Raw genomic sequence first — 21548 nt, 5'->3', positions numbered from 1 at the left:
CAATGATGTATGCAGTATATTGAAAATGAAATTTATTAGCACCAACTTTTCCTCATATAGATCTGTATGTGTTTGCTTGTGTGTATCTTAAGTCTTGCTTTTGTTTGTGTGTTGGTGATTTGCAACTGGAGGATCATTACGTAAACACATCAAAGCCTCTTATCTATTTGACAGTGCTGGACACAGTCCGTCTGTTAGTCTATTTATTGCTCTTCACTGGACATCTAGTCACATTGTGCTAGTCTTAGATCAGTTCCCTGTTCTCTTGCCCAAACCTAACTAACAAAATGGGCCTAACGTTCAGCAAAAGGGCTATGAGTGGACTGCTAATCTCCAGTTCAAGTTATAAACTACAGTATAATATCTCTCATCAAAAAAACAAATGACCAAGAAAATGGGGAAATTATTGTGTGAAAGAGAGTAGCAGAAGTAGGAGATAGAGAAGTAGGAGATAGAGAAATTGTGAGGGGGTGAGGAGAGGGAAAATACTAATATAAAATTTTAATTTGAGCATGTTTATGTTGCCTGAAACCTCACAGGACACCTATAGTCTTGAGAACTGTATTGGGCTTTGGCTTTAACCTCCTCTATTGTTTATAGGTCAGTTATAGGTAAAAAAAAGAAAAGAAAAAAGAACAGCCAACAAACACGTTTTAGCATACAGGCGTTGTTAAGGAAGGTTTTCTGTCTCAAAGTTTCTGTAGCTTTACATCTCATACAGCTTATGAGACACTCCAGGAGGGCATAAGAGCCAGGGTTGCCCAAATAGCCCAATGAACCCTCGGCAACAGTTTACATTTTTCAAAACATTGCCTATTTTTTCCCCTACAACTTTACTCACAAATCCAAGAATTGCACACACAAAATGCAAAATGCCTCACATCTCTTGCAAAATGAAGCACTGCATTCAAAATACCATAAACATCTCAAAAGCAAACATTTGTCTTGTGTTGCAAACACCTTTGCCATAATATTAGATATATAATACACTCACCTAAAGGATTATTAGGAACACCTGTTCAATTTCTCATTAATGCAATTATCTAATCAACCAATCACATGGCAGTTGCTTCAATGCATTTAGGGGTGTGGTCCTGGTCAAGACAATCTCCTGAACTCCAAACTGAATGTCAGAATGGGAAAGAAAGGTGATTTAAGCAATTTTGAGCGTGGCATGGTTGTTGGTGCCAGACGGGCCGGTCTGAGTATTTCACAATCTGCTCAGTTACTGGGATTTTCACGCACAACCATTTCTAGGGTTTACAAAGAATGGTGTGAAAAGGGAAAAACATCCAGTATGCGGCAGTCCTGTGGGTGAAAATGCCTTGTTGATGCTAGAGGTCAGAGGAGAATGGGCCGACTGATTCAAGCTGATACAAGAGCAACTTTGACTGAAATAACCACTCGTTACAACCGAGGTATGCAGCATTTGTGAAGCCACAACACGCACAACCTTGAGGCGGATGGGCTACAACAGCAGAAGACCCCACCGGGTACCACTCATCTCCACTACAAATAAGAAAAAGAGGCTACAATTTGCACGAGCTCACCAAAATTGGACCGTTGAAGACTGGAAAAATGTTGCCTGGTCTGATGAGTCTCGATTTCTGTTGAAACATTCAGATGGTAGAGTCAGAATTTGGCGTAAACAGAATGAGAACATGGATCCATCATGCCTTGTTACCACTGTGCAGGCTGGTGGTGGTGGTGTAATGGTGTGGGGGATGTTTTCTTGGCACACTTTAGGCCCCTAAGTGCCAATTGGGCATCGTTTAAATGCCACGGCCTACCTGAGCATTGTTTCTGACCATGTCCATCACTTTATGACCACCATGTACCCATCCTCTGATGGCTACTTCCAGCAGGATAATGCACCATGTCACAAAGCTTGAATCATTTCAAATTGGTTTCTTGAACATGACAATGAGTTCACTGTACTAAAATGGCCCCCACAGTCACCAGATCTCAACCCAATAGAGCATCTTTGGGATGTGGTGGAACGGGAGCTTCGTGCACTGGATGTGCATCCCACAAATCTCCATCAACTGCAAGATGCTATCCTATCAATATGGGCCAACATTTCTAAAGAATGCTCTTAGCACCTTGTTGAATCAATGCCACGTAGAATTAAGGCAGTTCTGAAGGCGAAAGGGGGTCAAACACAGTATGGTGTTCCTAATAATCCTTTAGGTGAGTGTATACACAGTTATTCAAAAGCTAAATCTCTTCTTTCATAAGCTCCTATGAGCTTTCTGTACAAGATTGAACGTAATTGGCAGAGAGATGTTGAAAAATTCACGGTAAACATGAAAGACAGTATTACACAGCCCAAAAAACCTATAAGTTGACATTTGGCCTATTTATAGGCCTATTCTAAAGCCATGATTGGTTGGTGTTAAGTAAAGCAATTAGTGTTTGCACATGTGAGGAGTTAGTGTGAAGCTCTGATGAATTAGTGTGGCATTTTGATAGGTTGTGTTTGAAAAAGGAAATCAAGATTCTTCCTGTTAGATTTTAGATTTGTGTGTTGTGGTTTGCAAAAAGTGTTTTATGAAATTGAAAACTGAGTCGAAGGCCAAGAATTTGGTGTGTGGTTCTGGTGTTTGGGTGTCAGGTTTCAGAGATTGTGTGACAAGTAAGGATTTTGTGTGTAAGCAGTTGAAAAAAACTGTAAAAGTAAACCGTGGCCTTGGCAACCCTTAAAGAGCTCAGCCATGTGAAAGGTCAGTGGTAAAATTTACCATGATTATAACAAATGCAGCACAGCAAATTATTTTTACTCTGTCAGATTGTCAGGGAAAAAACTTGTACCTTTAGCTTGTCATTGAGTAATACCCTCAAAGATGCACTCTTATACACTGGTGTTAATATGCCATATTTCAAATACTTCATTGTATGGTAAGTGATGAACAAATGTTACCAAGTGTTTTTTTTTTTAGATCAGATTTAGGCTTTTTTTCTTCAGTTATCTTCACTGGAAATAGTTTGACGTAACTGCAGCTTCTACATGAACGTACAAGCTTAAATATCATGATTTAAAGATTTAAAGCAAAGTTGAGACATTGCACTTTTATTGTGCATTACCAATTCAAAATAATTACTTTGAGGGGCTGATGTTCAACTCTCCATGTTTTGTTTTCTATGGACGTGACTGGACTTTCAGAAAAATATATATATATATATATTTATGTAGTAGCTTTAATTGTCACTTCAAAGACATTCTCAAAGTAGTTTTGTTGTCCACATAAAATTGAGTTGTTTTCTTCCGTTTTTTTGAATTTTATTTTATTTTTTACAAATTACTACTTCATTCTTTTGGTGTGGTTTGCAGAATTGGATTATTCCTGTGATTATTTTGAAGGAAAAGACTGTGTAGTAATGACACAGAGTAGCTTCAGAACTGATTTGCCCTGAGGTAACATGAAATAAAGAATTACATAAGAATTACATTACGGGCTACTGGAATAAAATCCAGATTACTAATGAACCATAATCTGCATCGCCATCTGTGATGTCATGGTTGCATAACCTATGAGACAAACATACATGATACATTTGCCCCTGAATTAAAGGGTGTCTTTATGTGACACCTGACATGGATAAGAGCAAGCATATGTTTACTTGTAGTACAAAGCTTTTTTTCATACAGAGAATCTTATAACAGCTGTTCATATGGGGTTTCACATGGGCTATTATTATAAATTACCTCTTAACACCTTAGAGGTTTTCAAAGAGATAATGAAATCCAAAGAATTATCTCACAATAGCAACTGTTATTCATTTTCTTTTTACAATGGTGTTTGTAATGTTCATACATCAATTATTGCATTTTCCCCCAACCTACAGTATAATACAATTGCAATCAGTTATGACATTGTATATACTTAATAGCCATTAGGGAACCCCATTATTACATTTATCGTGATTATAGTTTTAAAAGTATAGTTGTAAAATGCAGGAAAATATTTAAAATGTACATTTAATTCTATAAACTTAGTTTAACTTCTGCAGTGTTCAATGTTAATTGATAAGGAGTTCGGCATCAATGTCACAGCGGAATGATTATTTTCATACAACTTTGCCTGGTTAGTAATGTGAGTGAATTTCTGAAATAATCCTCAGTAAAATTATGATTTTTTAAATGCCTTGTTGATTAGCGCCATCTACTGGCAAGACATATCCACGACTATAGGCAGGAATATCATTGGAAATATGCTAGCAGTTCAGCATTAAGATGAATAGCGGCCTAAAGCATACGATTTATGGACATTGTACAGTTTTACTTATATGTTGAGCTAATTTTGTTAACATTTAGATTCATTTAATTTCTAGTCAGTGCTTGATTAAAAGTCTGTTATATTGGGTTGGGTTGGGTTGGAATAGGCTTTATGCCCAGCTCCACTACTTCCTGAAATTCAGCCAGCTCCTGTTTCCTGTCTGCAATTATTGGACAAACTGATTAATCCAGGTGTGCCTGACCTCAGTAACAATAATCAGACACACCTGGATTAATCAGTTTGTCCAATAATGACAGACAGGAAACAAAGGAGCTGGCTGAATTTCAGGAAGTAGTGGAGCTGGGCATAAGGCCTATTAATGGTTAGAAAACAGGTCAGAAAAAAAAAAACAAAAGAGCAAATATCAGACTAGACATTGCCTGTTTTTCAGATTGCTCTCATACTGGCCTCGTAGAGTCGTAGGCGGTTTTTATTAAGGTTAGGCTAATATCCAGAAGCTGTCCAGGGTCCTGAAGTCACTTACTCTGTGCCTGGTATTGGACAGGTGTATGGTTAGGGTTAGCAGCCCACCGCTTTTCAACACTGTAAAAACACAAATGGGGACACTGTAGATCCCGTTTAAAAGGGATGTACATTTTTTTTTTTTTTTTTTTTTTGCATTCATTTAATTCTAATCCCCATTCGACATCCCTGATTACAGGTTCGACATAGACTGCATAAACATCGTCCCACACAAAATATTGCCATCTCGAGGTTATTCAAACACCCACAAACAACATTGCCTGCACAATGTCTGTGTCTGATGCTAGTCTTGGGTGGAGCAGACATCGCTCGATGGCGTTGAGTGGGGCGGAATCCGTGGTGCTGCTCGCGTCTCGAGACTCGTTTCTCCCGGAAGTGGGTGGTTAAGTCGCCACTCGGTCATTGCTGGCTAACGAGCGGTCGCTGGGATGAAGGAGAGTCGGGGATATTCTTGGGGCTGACAAATATCCGACGACACAGTTGTGAAATTTCATTTTTAACCAATTGGTTTGCGGTATATCCGCAGAAATCCACCACAGACGCTCACAAAAAAAGGCTCAGACACCCCGCCGCCAAGATGATGGAAGAAATTGACAGATTTCAAGTGCCGACTGAGGCAGAGATGCAGCCTTTTGTAAGTTAAACCAGATTGACTCTTTAACATCCGATTAAAACACAAATGTTGTCAGTATGCGGTTTTAATAACATTTTGATGGGCGAATTGTAGCTTAATATGAACTAACGACCCGTGGAATATTTCATTAGTCTCATGTTATGTCATCACTGACCGTTATTTCTTCAAAAAATGGTACATATCTTATATTACGAGAGATCGATGATGGTCCCTTCAGTGTCTGGTGTGAATTTTTGCTTGCAAATGTAAGGATGCTACTATGATGATGCTGCGCACTGAGACCGTGTGTGTCTCCCTGTGTCGAAAACAACATCAGCTTCATTTTATTTCATAACTTCAGCTCGAGTTGTTCTTCTATCTCTTCGTACCTCCATCGTAACGCTGTCTGTAACATTTATTTGAAACAATGTTAAATACTGCGTGATGTTTCCTCAATCTCATAGAGGCCTTCACATCCTTTTGCTTCATCATGCAGAATACGTGCTATGGTACCTGAATAATGTCATACCCCTCCCACCCATCCCAAATTCATCAATAATTCTCAGTAAAATAACCAGCTCTGTTTGAAGAGACATCTGGATGGCCCATATTTAACCAATGACCCACACAGCAGTTGCTCGTGTTCTTCTGGTTAGTTCTAGATCAACGGTTCTCATTTGGTTTTGCTTCAGAACCCAGATTTTACATTGGTCATTAAGTGGAGACCCAACACAAAACCCAAACTGGAACCTTACTCACATGAACTGCATAGATCTAATAATATGCTAAAGTATTAATGTGACATAGAATTAATTGAAAAGTTGAATTCAAAATTTCTGTTGAAATTCAATTATTTCATGCTCTCTGTACTCAACACACAAAATATATTGTGATTGGCCCAAACCATGTTTATTCTCTGACCAAGTAAACCAATTTTTAAGGTAGTCTGGGTATGCAACCCTTCTGCGACCCATTTTTTGGTCATGACCCAGTGGTCTGGTCTATATTATATTATATATTGTGTACATACAATATGTAAAGTTTTTGTGATCAACGTACCAAAATCTCTTGTATTGTGCCTATGTTTTTCCAGTTTTAGTAGATTTAGGCTTTTGTAATATTAAAATCGGTCATAATTCTTTATCCGTTCCTTATTTGAATTTGGCAAATTCCACCTTTTGCTTCTGCAAAAGTTGTTTCCTTTCACGTCAATCCCAGGGTGTGTTTTACTGTTTTAGAATGAGCTGACAGAAATCATACAGCAGACATGAAGTGATGCTTTACTCATTCACATTGATGGAAATGGACAGAGCAAAGCTCTGAAGAACAGACATCTCATAAAATTGACTTAATCGATAAAACTAGACAGTCCTGACACTTCTGTCTTGTTCACCAGGATCCAGCATCATCGACCACATCAGAGGCAGACTCAGATACCAGGGAGAATGAACCTGCCACCCTGAACTATAAACCTTCTCCTCTCCATATGAAGATAGGTTTGTCCATTTGTGCAATTTTTTGTGGAATTATGTATTATTATAGGACTTGATGAAATAATTTTTTCTCTGTATAGACAAACAGAGAGAGCTGGTTAGGAAAGGTTCACTGAAAAATGGCAATGCTGGAAGCCCTGTCAATCAACAGCCCAAGAAAAATAATGTGATGGCCAGAACAAGGTACAAACTAGAGAAAATAATCACCGTTTTCAAGTTAATCCAAAAACAGACTGCTAACTCTGTATTTCTTTCTCAAACCAGGTTAGTGGTTCCCAATAAAGGCTACTCTTCTTTAGACCAGAGCCCAGATGAGAAACCTTTAGTCGCTCTAGACACAGACAGGTAAGCTCTTCACACATCCTCCACTTATTTATTTCCGTCCCCATTTGCCACAGGCTTCCAACTCACTGTTTTCCCTTGCCTTTGCAGCGATGACGACTTTGACATGTCTAGATATTCCTCATCAGGATACTCATCAGCCGAGGTGAGGTCTCTATGGGAACAGGTACCTATGAACTCTGGTTAATGTATTAAGCCCCATACCACAAGCATCATGACTGTGGATTTCTTTCTCAAAAGTCACTCACAATCTTTTATTCACTAAATTCCCTTTCATCTCTCCTTGTTTTCCTTTAAAGGTCACCATTGTCATATTCATGTTGTTATACATGTCATTGATTCATTAAACTAATAAGTGTACCAATCAATTTGAACCAGCCCTGTTGTTGTATTAATCTATCATATAACAAATGAATTACTATGATTTAATTAGTGACGCTTATGCAGCACGGCCTGACTGACATGCTGTTCGTTGCTTCCTGCAGCAGATAAACCAGGATCTGAACATCCAGCTACTGAAAGATGGATACAGGCTGGATGAGATCCCTGATGATGAAGACCTGGACCTCATACCGCCCAAATCCGTCAACTCCACCTGCATGTGCTGCCAAGCCACCTCCTCCACTGCTTGTCAAATCCAGTAAATCCATCACCTTTTCTCCTCCTCGTGCTCCCTCTCTCTCTTTTCCATCCCTTATTCCCGTTCATAACCTCAGATAAGACATCTAATCATTATTACAGTGGAAAATGTACAGTACAGTAAACGTTACAATAAACATGGTGTACAGGAACATGTGAACACACACGCATACACACATTTACTCTAACAAATGATTATTAACATGACTATTATTGGTTGCTTCCTCCTATGGCAGGATATGCACTGTTTTGCTAATACGCTAGGAGAGTCTGCTCACTTTCACCTCCTAGTCTGCATTGCGTTATACCGTAAAAGTGAAAGTAGAACAAATAAAGCTTAAAAACGGCTTTAATTGTGATTTAAAAACAACAACTTGATGTTACAGAGAGTTTGAAATAGCTTATCCACAGAATTATCTGCTTTCATGTTGCACTCATTGCATTAACGTTGTCGTTAGGGTAAGATTTGAGTTCCGTACGGATCTGGTTGGATGTTTATTGTTCGTGGCTGCTATTGAGGCTGTACTTGGGTTCGTTTTTTGTTGAACATTTTGCATGTTGGTGCATTCGTACTGCAGCGCTAACAGTAGCCTTGGGCATCACACTTTGTTTTGTTTACTCTTGGTATGTCACATGTGTCATGAAAGGAAAGGCAATATTCTTCTTTGAGAATTTGATCTGATTGGCCAAGGTTTCACAGTACCTCTCACTACAGACCTAAGAAGATAAAAATGATTACATGAAGACCTTTTGTGTCTCGAAGCAGTTTTTCAAAGGTCAGAAATCACTGGGTATGATTTAATCTGTTATGACATTTCTGTTTAGACAGAATGTCCAAACATGTTAGATAGTTAAAGCACCTGTAAGCTTTCTTACAGTAAGCAGTGTTTTATTCAGGAAGATGCTCTGAAGGCACCAACGTATGTTTATGCTCCTTGTTGGAATCAATGTCCATTTTCATACGAACACTGCATTTCATGGAAATGGTTACTTTTTCAGACATCGTGGGCTGTTTTAAAAGTACTGTTTTCTGCTGGTCTTTGGGAATAAACTATGAATGTTAATGTTGCTAAAATGATACAGCCATTATTATTATTATTGTTAAAAATGATTCAAGCTGTCAATGATGAACCTGCACTGTTAGTCTACACATTCAATCTTTTACAGATTTTACCCTTCAATTCAGCTTTGACACATTTTGTGTTGTCTTTACACTCTACATATTGTATTGATCAAGTTGTATCTCAAAATGCAAATTGCTTTCATTTGAACTGCTCATATTCACTTTTTAGTGAATTTTAAAAAGTGTAATGACCTGATGTATTCAATTCAAGCATAATCAAAGGTGAGCATTTGTTGGACAAAAGCTGTGTTTTTATGTTATAAATATGTTAATTATGTGAGAAAGTCCATTTATGTACTAACAATGTTGTTATTGGTTTCAGTGATATCAATAAAAGCAGACCTGAATTACACTTCTTTTTGTTTTAATTAGTTATCCTCTTTACACATAATTTACAGGCAATGAACGATGAATGTTGCAAAAATGATACAATGATGTAAAAATACAGAATATATATGTACAAATGATAGTGATGTAAAAATACAGAATAAGTCTGCAAGGTGCTGATAAACACATCACGACATTAGGATTTACACTATGCAACTGAAAAAGACTTTTGTAAACAACAGCAAAGTATTTCTCTATAGTTTGCTAATTACATTCTGCAATTTAAGAGTTCTAAACCTCAAAACCGAAGGCACAGGTTGAGCATTTTTACAATGAGTGTGTTTCAAATGACCTGCTTCTTGAATTCAAGCTCACAACCTATTAAACATTATGGAACATCTGGAAAATAAATTAGCACAGATTTTCTGTTCTTATTTGCGTAATATTTGTCGATCAGTTATCATAACATAACATATAAAAATCGATACTTGAACAAAGATCTAACAGATTCATTGACTATTATTCACATTTAAAATTCTGTTTGTGCTTGTCTTTTAAATGGCTGATCATCACGGCAGATTCAAACTGAATCTACATTCAAATAACATCACTTATTATTTCAAGTATTTCAACAGCTGAATATGAATCTGAAAATGAAAACCCCATAAAAGAATATGTTACTCAGGTTCATTGACTGAAAGTAAATACTATAGGCTAGTTCTGAATGGTTCAGCTGTGCAATATTTGGAGAAGAAAGGCACAGATCTTGCCTCGTGTTATATCATAACACGCCTGTAGGTGGCGATGGTAAACTATTAATGAGTGAAACTGTTGGCGGGCCTCACTTATGAAGGCTGATCAAAAACTGTAAAAAGTTTCAAAAATAACAAATTGAAAGTGTTCTGAATGACGAGTATTTTCAATGCTCTAGCTTAAATGTTACATTCTTTTGCATAACTGATTAGAATATGCAAATAATTACTTAACATGATGTTAAGTTATTTTCATAAGTTCAGAGAAGTGTTAGTGTCTTCAAACACTAAAGTCAACTGCTGCCCCCCTAAATATCACCAAGAACAAAAAATATTCACAGCGATTATTTTAAAACATATTCACTTCCTATAGCCTACTGGACCACTGAAAATGTTGACACTTCAGCCTGATAACTGAAATGTGCCTGTTTCACATAATAAATCTTTACACAGAATCGGTTCATTTCCCTTTGTCACAGTGGGTGTGTAATAAATCACCTGGCTCCTCTCTGTTAACATCAATCCCATCTTTGTGATATCATGTAAATATCTGTAATTTATATAGCCTAGATTAAATTATACGTAAATATCCTTACTCATTTGAAATAACCCTTGGGACTTTATTATATTGTTTCTGCCAAAAATGTACAGTTTCTCTCCATTCCATTGAGAAGTCCCATTTTCAGTCTTTGTCTTAAGCATATTTTTTAAGACTCCATTATGATGTTTTGTATGACTCCACCTGATGATATCTTTTATCATCAGTTAATAGATATCATTATTATATAATAGATCAATTTCATATCAGAAATTCAAAGACCTGAATTGGGTGTGTCAGGTAGAGAGACTACCAAAATGTGGGGGTCACGTAGTTGCTCAAACACCAGCAGACATGTGATCACTGGAGCCAGAGGACGATGTGGATGTTGAAGAGTGTCGTCTTCGTCCGGCGGGACCCTGGAGCATATTGGGTTGAAAGCCGGCGTGTCTGCGGGCGTGCTTGGTGAGGTGATCGCTTCGCATGAAGCATTTGTCGCAGAGCGGGCACATGAAACGCTTCTCCCCAGTGTGCGTACGAAAGTGTCGTGTCAGTTCATCTGACCGGGAGAATTTCTTGGTGCAGCCTGACCAAGTACACTGAAAGGGCCTCTCACCTAAGAACACACACACACCCACACACACACACAGGAGGAATTTAAGACCCTACTGATAATACAACTTAATCTAGTTAGGCTATAACAAAACCTAATCGACAAAGATTTATTGGTGACTTAGATGTGCGTATGTTGCTGTGTCAAACTGGAGAAAACGTTTTAAACGCCCGTTACTTTCGTTGATGAGCTTTAAGAATTCGCTGATTTTTTATTTAGTTATCGACGTTTTGCACTGGATGTAAACGCACTTATTGGGAGGGGCTGCGCTTGGCTACAACGCGGCACCACGTGCCGGATGTTTACAACTGTAAAATCAGGAGGTGTGTACATGACGTCACCGTTGCGTTCAATTATAGCATAGGCCCATAGATGCCTCATTTGCTGCTGTTGGTTGGAGTCTGTCAATATTGGAGCGTTCGAGCTGGGCGTCTGCAACCGTAGATAGACGCATGTATATAGCCTATCTGCAATTGATTTTGCTAAACTAACACAGTAGCCTACAACAAGACGAAGGCGTCAACTAACACGACATTAAAAAAGTTACCATAATAAAAGTAAAACCATTAAAAAGCACAATAGTAGCCTAAAACCCTGCAATATTGAGTTAATTCAAATAAAAACACAAACCAACACATTCTCACCTGTGAAAGATTGTCAGATTTCTTCAGGAATTTAAACATCGGCGGCTTCACAACCAGAAGCTGCGCAATGTTGAGGCATCATTGATTCTTACTGTGAGTGACGACATGCTGACCGTTCCAAGATGGCGGGTGCGCCGCCGTGTCTGGAGCGGTCGAATGTGTCATCTACGTATACATCTCTATGGGTTATATACCTTATGCGCCAGAGAAACAAGCGTGCAGCCATCTTTAGAACTGTGTGTATTTAGTATAGTTCTGTATCTCTATGGCATCGCTGTCGAAGAGTAATTAGCTGGTGATGTGGATTTACTTGAAGAGTTAACTTAACGTTATCATGAGCATTTTAATATTTGGAGCGGATGTCATAACAAATGTCAGTAGACCGGGAAGATTTTAAAACTAGCAGTTAATTAATTTATCCGTACGATCTTACTTTCATGTTAAGGAAATACAAACAGGAAGACAACGAGCGCAGCGCTGAAAAGGGGCGGGGCTACACAAGGTCTATATGGGGTTAGCGAGTGTCGCATTGATGTATGTGTGGACCATCAAGGACCAATGACCACGACTACTAGAATAGAATTCAATAGAACAGAACATATTCGCCATAATAAACCGAATCATTAGATTGCAAATTAGCAAGCCTGAAATAATAATAGGTTAGGCTACTTCTAGCATTTCCCCGCCACACGATTACGCAATTTTAGGATCACACCGTGACCTGCGTAACAATGTGGACTAAGCAACATGTTTGCTCTCATTTTGGTTAGAAACATTGTGTACTGTTCCACCCTCATGTGCACCCTTGAGCGCTCCGCCTGCGGTTACACCCACTGTTGTATGAGTGGCAGTTCCTGAAACCGAACTGTTCCTGAGAACACGCGAGCGTGGGGCGTAATAACAGACGGCGTTCCAGCAAAACGAACAGACGGTATCGAGTTGGCATTACTTAAGTAAGTGTGTACATATAAGCACAAAATTATTTCAACCGTGCTCATGTCATACCGGTGTGTACTCTGAAGTGCGCCTTGAGATGGGACGATTTGCCGTATATTTTACCACAGCCAGCATAGGGACAACAGTGTCTCTTCTCAGCTGATACATGCAGTCTGTCACGGTTCCGTGTCCTTTTCACCCTGCTCGCGTTCTGTCTGCATTTCTCCCGGTTTTCCTTTACACCGGTTTGATTCTCCGCATCACAGTCCACCATACGCTTATTGGTGCTGATTCCGCTCGGGTTACACTGATTTAGGTCCAGCAGAATCATTGCGACCATTAACAGAGTCCGACTCTCTTGACTTTCCTCAGGTCCCTCCTCGCCGGCTAGTTTGTCTGTGCGGTCAGAGCTCGATCCGTTTGAGACCGGCTCCAAGGACCTTGCAGCAATTTCAACGTCCGTCATCGTAGTTACACAAACTGTGCTGGAACTGTAGAAGTCACCAGTGCCTCAAATACTTCAAAACAAAACTCAGGGCGCAGTGTGGATGCTCATCATATCATGGGCATCGGGGTACAGACGACTCCAGTAAACGTGGCTTCACGCCTACACGTGTTTTTCCCAATGTGACTGGGATGAAGTTCCCGGCGAAGGATAAAGGAAAAAGCTTGTGTCGCTTCTTGCGTCTACACGCACACGAGCGCCCAGGTGTCTATTCTCAATATTATTTCAAGAACACCAGAAAGCGTGGAAACTTTGCGTAGGCTACTCTCTTCTTCCCTCACAAAGTGCGTCAACTCTGTGCCGCTGTTGGTGTTCTGTTCCTATCTGAAAGAAACTACTTCGCGGAATCCCAAAGTGTCATCATAAAGCTCGCAGCTGATTGGGCATAAGCCTTAAGGGTCAAAAGCGACGCTCTGAATGCACTACCAGGAATCACCAAGCCTGCATGAGATTGAAGAGTCATGGATCCAATAGCGTTCAGAGTATGAGACAGAGGGCGTGCTAACATAACAGGAACAGTAGTAGCATGGCGTGCCTCCTTCAGAATCAGCAGAGGGTGCACTGGTTGATACAGTTGAGGACACTGTTTCTAAAAAAAAGTAGTAGACGTTTGCATTAATCAGACTTAGCATTTGTCTATCTGTCATTTAGCTAGTTACAGTTAAACCCAATGTGAGTCAGTTTCACGTTGTTCAGCAGGCACCATGCAATGAAAAAATACAAAACAGAGGCATAAAATCAGTAAATAAACCATGTAATAAACGTAGATAGAGATATTAATGTATATGGGCCATTGCACCCAATAAGTGCTTTTTCAATTTTAAAGGGGACTTTTAAAAGTACATTTCTGTTCAACTTTAAACATTGTAGGCCTAACATATAAAGAATAGTATATTTTACAACATATAGGCCTTTAAAATAGTATATTTTATGTATTATATTTTATAAATAGTATAGCCTATTCACTCTATTCTACACTCCATTCTATTAATCTATCTATCTCTATCTTTCCGTGTGGAATGACCTGTATATCAACTGTGATTGATGGCGTTCAAACGATGAATGTTCAAATGAGCTCTGCCGGTCACAACCACAGCAATAAATATCTATTTCTTCGAATCATTTTAGGCCCCCTACCAGCGTTCGACAGCGTTCTTTTTTTTTTTTTTTCAGCCTTCATGGAAATTTGGTGCACGAAGAACTGATGTTCTATAGCTAAACATTACACTAACACTTTTCAATTTCAACAGTCCCTCCCTTTCCTTAAATAAAGCGTGTATTTTAGCAGATGATTTGTGCTACACAGGATTGGCCTATAAGTAAAATAACTTTTGAGGCGGGCCCTCGTGAAGGGCCATTGGAGAAGGAGAAATTAGCCAATGAGAGCCAACGTAACACGACTCTTTTCAGAGTAATCTCTGAGTCCGAACACGCGGTGGTTCACGCTGAGAGACAGTTCTAGGAAATTATGGGAACAACTCAAACGACCCTATATTTCAAGAGTTTGTCCATAAACATGAACGGCATGAGCTGATTATGACAAAAAAAGCATACATTTACAATAGAAGGACAACATGAGGTTATCAGCAATCTTAACAACCCCTTAGAATGCAACATACCATCTAAATACTTAGATTGTCTTATTGTCTTAGATAGGCAATAGCCTATTTCTAAACATTTAGAACCATACCATATTAACAATACTTGGTTATGGGCTCTAGACATAGGCTATTTAGCTACTTTTCTAGGTAAGTGTAAGTCGTAAGAATGAGATTTCATCATTGCAGGTGTTTGGCTGTGTTGTTAATTGTTTTACTGTTTAAAAGACGACGCATATATTGGCCTACAACATGTTAACACGTCTAATAAATCATATCGTTTCTAACAACGCTGTCAGTACGAGATGGGTCACGTTGATGTTGTTATTTCGCTCTATCCAGTCCCACACACGTGTCTGTTTTTGTGGAACAGAATGTACCCTGAACTAGAAGTGAACTTGAACGCCTCCCTACGATGCAGAAAGGACAGTGCAAGCAACACTTCCGCTCGAATGCAGAGTCATGCTTGTGCTTAAGCAGAACAGCACTCCTAACTCAAGAAGGATCTGTTCTTTGGGATTCCAGGATGTAAACTACCATAGCACACTTTAGGAGCTTTCTAGAAAACATACAGGCAAACAAATCCTTTAGACATGGGACTTAATAGACTACTGATTTAGACTAAGTTAATAAAATAAATAGGCTACAAATCAAATAAAAAACTTGGATGAATCTTTTTCAACATAATCACTTTTTTTTTCTACCAAATGGGAAATTCAATTAAATTTGGTTCAACTTTACATGATAAAATATGTATTAAAAAATTTGTTAAAAAAAACAAAAAGCAATTTCTTTAGAAATTTATCAGAATTTGACATTTCAGGTAGCCTACAGTATATGTTTTTTAAATAAATTTCAACAATCATAATGAAATAATAAATCAGATGTCATTCTCTTTAAATAAAGTAACTTTTTCGTAATCCATCACACTGACCTTAATAATTTCCCCTAATAACAAAATGAACCACAATGATGTTTGAATTATATATATTCTTTTATTTGTTAATACATGCCAAACATCTTATTCACATTGAGGAATACAGTATACACATTTGTATTTGCATCCAAATACTTAGCCTTCTACAGTAGGACAAGAGTCCTCAGATCCATGCTCTCTGTTCTCTCATATCTCTCATTCAGCTCGTATCATTTGGAAGAACAACATGCATTTTAAAGACACTATAAGTAAACTGAGACCTTTCCGTTCAAACTACAGCATTATTGCAGAAAACATGTGCTTGGACTTGTTAGCAGAGAAGTGCTTACCAATAAGTTTAAAAAGAAGTGGCGGGAGGAGAAACTTGACTAAAAGTGGTATACAATTCACAACCTTTTATGCTACAGTATAGGAAAATATTAAGAAAATACTGTACATAAAGTTATAAGTCATGTCATTTTGGCACACTGGGTAGGTTGTCATAGTGTAATGTCTTCTATCAGACACAGAGACATTCTCTTAAAATCCTATTATATTAAACTAATTTTTTTTTTACATCCACAGAAAGATTTACAGATCATATACAGAACATTTACATGTGAAAAAACAAGTGTCATAAATATGCTCACTCTTCTATCCCAAACAAGAGAGCGAAACATAGGATAGTGAGAGAAACTTGCATTCAGTAACTTAGATCAAATGCCCTCTCTGTCTTCTTTTGCTGGAACCAGTCCAACAAGAGGATTTGTTAAATGACATTACCCTAGTTAATAGAGCATGGACATGTTTTAAGGGCCCGTGTGTTGTTCATGCAATCCTTTTACCTGTTTTAAGGCTCTTTGCAGTAGAATCACCTTAGGAGTGTTAGCGCCTTCCTTGTGAAGGACAGCAGGCCCAAATAAGAAACAATGTTTAAAATCATATAAAATGAAGCAAATCTGATAAACATATTGAATGTCATACTAATATTGATTTGAAAATCATTGGTTATTTGAAAACCACAGTGATCAGAATTACTGCTATGCACAAAAAATAATAATGCCATTTAGTATTTTATGTTTTTGGTTCACATACAAGCTCTAATACCAAATGTACATTTTTACATCTCAGAACACTGTGACTGTAATAATGTTTTTAAATCTCTTAGCAGTATTGCACATCAGTAAGGCAAATAAAATACATCCAATGAGTGATGCATGTGGTGGAAATGGAATAGGTGGAGTAATTCATTTACTAAAAAGTGACTATACTAAATAATTTACGCCAGAGATACAAATGCCATTTCTGTATTGCTTTAAACTGCTCGGTTTCATTTGATTTGAGTTAAACAGCCATTTAAAACAGTGAATTGTAGAGCAATAAATGTTCAACTTTATTTAAGTGACTGATTGATTTATCTGAATGGAATTAATTGTTAAAAACGGAGTCTGTCCAGATCTCCTTATATCCTTCTGAATTCCTACTATGATAAATCAAGTCATTAAAATTATATATACCCATTAAGAATAAAATGGGAAGAAATTTGCCAAAGGTATATAACTTGCTGAAAAAAAAAAGATAATATTATGTACTTGTCTTCATTATGTCCTTCCAGCATGTTAACATATTAAGTCAATCCGGTTGATTAGTGATGAGACTGGTGTGCATAAAGAACTCCTGCTTTAAAGTGCATGACACTTCTTACTGACCGACCGACTCTCTGTGGCATCTTGCATAGCAAGTCAACATATAGTACCTTTTCTGTGTAAAATAACGCACTTATATAAAGACAATCAGACTTTTTGCTTTTAAATCCTTTTTTGGAAAGGTTCTCTATTGATTTTAACACTTGCAACAGTCTAAAAATATGTTTGGAATGGCATACTATCATACTACTATTACCACAGCAGCACGTATGAATGGAAATACTTAGATGACCTGCTACATGTGCCAAATGTGCAGTTATCAATCTGAAAACACTGTGCAGGAATACTGCAGCCGACAATACAATGTGCTTGAGCTTTCATTTGCAGTGTATTATACCCCCCCCCCCCAAAAAAAAAAATCTAAATTAAACTAGCAATATATGTTATATAAATCATGTTAGGTGACAACAATGTAGCATACAACTATTTAAAACATTTATCATCATATACTGTTTACTTTTGCCACAAACCAAGAGTATGCAGTATACAGTACAGTGCACTGAGCAGTATACTAGCATTCCATACCAAACATGCTGTTAGTGTAGAGTTCAACTGGTTACTCTTTTTTAAATAGGTTCAAATGGGCACCCTTTTGTGATATATTTGGAACAATACAGACTACAAATGACTAAACATGATCATTTAGTGCTTTAAAATTTACGTAATCTGTTTTTTTAATTTTATAAATTATGCACTAACTTATGCTGTATTCAGACACATCATATAACGTTACTAACCACTGTATGGTTATAAAGCCTTTTGAATGCAGTTGTATACACCCAACAAGGGCCTAAAAGTAAATCAAGGGTCCAAAAAGGTTAATCTTTTCATAATAATACTAACTATATTCTACATTCAACATCTTATGGAGGATACAGTATGCCTATGTTCGACAAATCTGCTGTGTGGGTTTGAAATGACAGAACATCAGTGTTAAAAACCTTGTCACAGTCTTTTGGTTTCAGTCGTTCAGTCGTTGGTTTCAGTCGTTTTGGAATGAAACCACCACTCTACCAGGCCTGTAGGACATATTCTCAAGTCTATGGAGAGAGAGAGAGCATGATTCATGCTGTGACAAGGGTGACCCATTTAAGCTAAAACAGTAAGTTGCATTGCAAAGTTTTGTTAAGGCCTGTTCACACCAACATGAATGTTCGGCATAAAAGTTCAGTATGATTTGCACATGAGATTTGTCTGTTCAGACTAAAGTAATTTTTAATTTTAAAGTAATAGCAGACAGGCGGATGTCTGATCATTCAAAATGCAAAATCACTCTCAGATAGTAGGTGTCACTTATAGAAATGCTTATAGTTTACCCCGTTACGCAAAGTACGGCACAACTTTCCGTTTCTGACACTCACTTGTCAGAGAGTGTCAGTGTCAGAGACAAAAAGGATGTCAAGCAGTATTTACGTTTTCAAACAACCATTCAGATTTTTTCATATGCTATGGTGTTTATCAAACAACACCCAATATAAAAGTACTGAGACCAGTGAGCCGGTTTTAGATTCTGCCTCTGCTATTTACTGTCGTCACTAAGTCATCGTTTTATGTAACAGCAGAGGCTCTGGCCATGTGACTAAAAGGACAAATCATATTGGTTGACTAGTTTTCTTCACAATGCAATGAAAAATATATTAGAAGACCTCTCCAAAAATAAAAATCTGCATTAACAGCCATTCATTCGAATGAAAATGTTTATCGCACCAAACTTTCGTAGCAAACAGTCGTCTTGGTGTTAAAGGAGAACTCCGGTCAATTTTAACATTGAGCTCATTTTATTGTACATTTGGAGTACAGTGCGGAGCGCATAGGTTTATCACGCGCGTGAACTCGGCAATCGACTACTTTGGACTTCAACCGAAAAACAGGATGTAAACAGGTATTTGCGCTGGCTTAAATAACATCATTTTTATACATATCTTTTACATCTACTGCAGTCAGATCCACTCGTGTTCACTCAGAAGGAATCACTCACATGACCTGTGCACTTGTAATGACACATCAAGGATGTTAAGAGGCTAAAAGCAGGTTTAGAACTTGCCCCATTGAAGTCAACAGGGTGCAAATTTTAAAAATAGAATAACTCGGTGTAGGCAACACCGATTTTTGTCGTTGTTCTCTGTATTGACAGCACTCCAAATGTACAATAAAATGAGCTCAATGTTAAAATTGGCCGGAGTTCTCCTTTAACAGGCCTTTAATCTCAAAGTTTCCCCTAATTATGAATATAGCCCCAGTAGCACTTTCGAGTTTGAGGGAACTGGAACTAATGTTGGTCTAATGGCAGTGGTCAAGTTCTGAATTTATGAGCTCTAAAGAAAATCTGACTTTGCATTGCAGTGTTATAATAGGAAATTAACAGCAATTTGATACCCATTATAAAACATTCCAGTGTACAGCTAATTACTCAATCAGACAGTACTAATTAACGGACTGGCCCTTGGATTTTAAACGAGGTAGAGCCACTCTACAGGAACTAGATCTACAATGCCATCACTACTGGTCTGACATCATCACGTGTAATTGTGTCTGCTGTCAAAACTTTGGAACGCTGAGGGTTTGGCTAGTTTCCTCATGGACAGCGAGTCTGTTTTACCCTCCAGTCTTGCCCCGGCTCTGGCCTTCTGGAAAGGATTCTTCGAGCTCCCACGGCCCTTGTCCATTCTCTCACTTATGGAGAAGCTCTTTCGGGAGTAGATGTTGGAGTGTGACTCCTCTGAAGAGGAGCAGCTGTTTGCTCGTTCTAGTCTAGAGATCGGTGAGCAAAACGGACCCGGTGCGAGGCCCAGGCCCAGGTCTGCGCCCATTCCCCCGCTACTGCTACTTTGACCCCCCTTACCTGTATCTGCAGAGCCCTCTGCCAGTTCCTCTGGATCAGACTCGGCGTGACTGAGCTCGGCGTCTCTCTCAGGGTGCGAGACGCCCAGGTCCTGAGGCTTATCGAATGTGAAAGAGCCTCCAGGCGAGTCAGACCGCTCTGGGACAGGATAAGGGGTAGAGACGCAACGGATGTCTATGCAATCTGTGATGCTGGTATATTCGGCTGCCTTCACCTGCACGCCCATGCCGCCATAGTAACCACGTGACGTGAACATCAGGCTGTGCGACTTAACCATCGATGGCTCATCCAGAAACAGAGGCCCTGCTGCGGACAGGAAGCGACTGCTCTTGGACCGCTCCAGAATGCCAGCTGATTGCGGCGGCGAGGGGTCCAGGTCCCAGGGGGGCAAGTTGTCTGGCAGCAGGTGGGCAGAGCAGAGTGATAGGTCAGCGGCGGCGCTGTCCTCATATAGGACCGCTCCGTCCGACTGTCTTTCGCTGCCCCCTGCCCTTCCACTGCAGTCCCGCCCCCCTGAGAGCACCGCCTCCATGATCTCAGAATGTAGAGATGAGTCTCGAGCAAGAGTTGGAACTGTCCGGACTGGATCCAAGAAGCTCTCAGTAGGCGGGATGTCCTCTGAGGCAGAAACATAGATGTCTATGCAGGAAGAAGGGCGAAGTTGCTGCTGCACAGATAAAGTATTCAAAGGTGTGGGCTTGGACTCTTTGGGACCTGCTCCCGAGGACACAGACTGTGAGCTGTTGGCCCGATGGAGGCTGAACAGTCTATCTTTAAAGAAGCCTTCCCCCCGATCTGCTCCGCTCCTATCTTTGGAAGAGTGGCTCACGTAGAAGGAGTGACTGCGGACACGTGGGGCCAGAGCAGTTGGAGATGTAGGAGAAATGGACTCCTCGCCACCCTGCTCCAGAGACTCCTGTAGCCTGTAGGAATGGCCTTCTTGGCTGTTGAAACTGCTCTGGCGCAGGATGTAATTTGTATCTGTGCAGTCAGATGATGTCCTGGACCGGGCTTTGTTGACTTCGCCTCGATCCATACCAGCAACCCGCTCCAGTGCCACAGCAATGCGGCCGATCATCTCCTCCATCTGTGCGAGCCGGATGTCCACGGTCTGCAGGGACGCTTTCATGAAATGTTCCCTCTCATTCACCTCCTCCAGACGCATCGCCATGTTCTCTACCCTGAGTGATCAGACATTAGA

The 21548-nt window shown here is 39.3% G+C and overlaps 3 protein-coding genes across 6 annotated transcripts in view; 1 reads left to right on the top strand and 2 right to left on the bottom strand.

Moving 5' to 3' along the window:
* The first annotated feature begins 4570 nt into the window (after positions 1 to 4570).
* Positions 4571 to 9321, top strand: fam219ab (family with sequence similarity 219 member Ab). Of its 2 annotated transcripts, none has more exons than XM_081366779.1 (6): positions 4571 to 5394; positions 6770 to 6869; positions 6947 to 7049; positions 7131 to 7211; positions 7299 to 7353; positions 7694 to 9321. In XM_081366779.1, the coding sequence occupies exons 1-6, from the start codon at positions 5338 to 5340 to the stop codon at positions 7850 to 7852; spliced, it is 555 nt and encodes a 184-aa protein (XP_081222905.1). In that variant the 5' UTR covers positions 4571 to 5337; the 3' UTR covers positions 7853 to 9321. The 2 variants fall into 2 exon arrangements, with proteins under 2 accessions (XP_081222905.1, XP_081222904.1); XM_081366778.1 differs by having other exon boundaries at positions 7299 to 7374.
* On the bottom strand, positions 9319 to 13833 carry klf9 (Kruppel like factor 9). The gene is made up of 2 exons (XM_081366777.1): positions 12850 to 13833; positions 9319 to 11203 (listed from the first exon to the last, which is right to left on the bottom strand). The coding sequence occupies exons 1-2, from the start codon at positions 13244 to 13246 to the stop codon at positions 10926 to 10928; spliced, it is 675 nt and encodes a 224-aa protein (XP_081222903.1). The 5' UTR covers positions 13247 to 13833; the 3' UTR covers positions 9319 to 10925.
* Positions 13834 to 20021: 6188 nt separating this feature from the next.
* trpm3 (transient receptor potential cation channel, subfamily M, member 3) overlaps positions 20022 to 21548 on the bottom strand; it is a gene marked incomplete at both ends in the record, with an annotated part of 154168 nt that continues 152641 nt past the window's right edge. For all 3 annotated transcript variants that reach the window (XM_081365729.1, XM_081365731.1, XM_081365730.1), the window contains one exon: positions 20022 to 21528. In XM_081365729.1, coding sequence (XP_081221855.1) covers positions 20022 to 21528 — 1507 coding nt within the window. The remainder of the gene's footprint in view (positions 21529 to 21548) is intronic.

The sequence above is a fragment of the Scardinius erythrophthalmus genome, assembly GCF_964197995.2.
Source record: "Scardinius erythrophthalmus genome assembly, chromosome: 5".
In the NCBI taxonomy this organism is placed as follows: Eukaryota; Metazoa; Chordata; class Actinopteri; order Cypriniformes; family Leuciscidae; genus Scardinius; species Scardinius erythrophthalmus.
The sequence above is the reverse complement of the archived record's forward strand: the minus strand, read 5'-3'. Positions and strand labels throughout refer to the sequence as shown.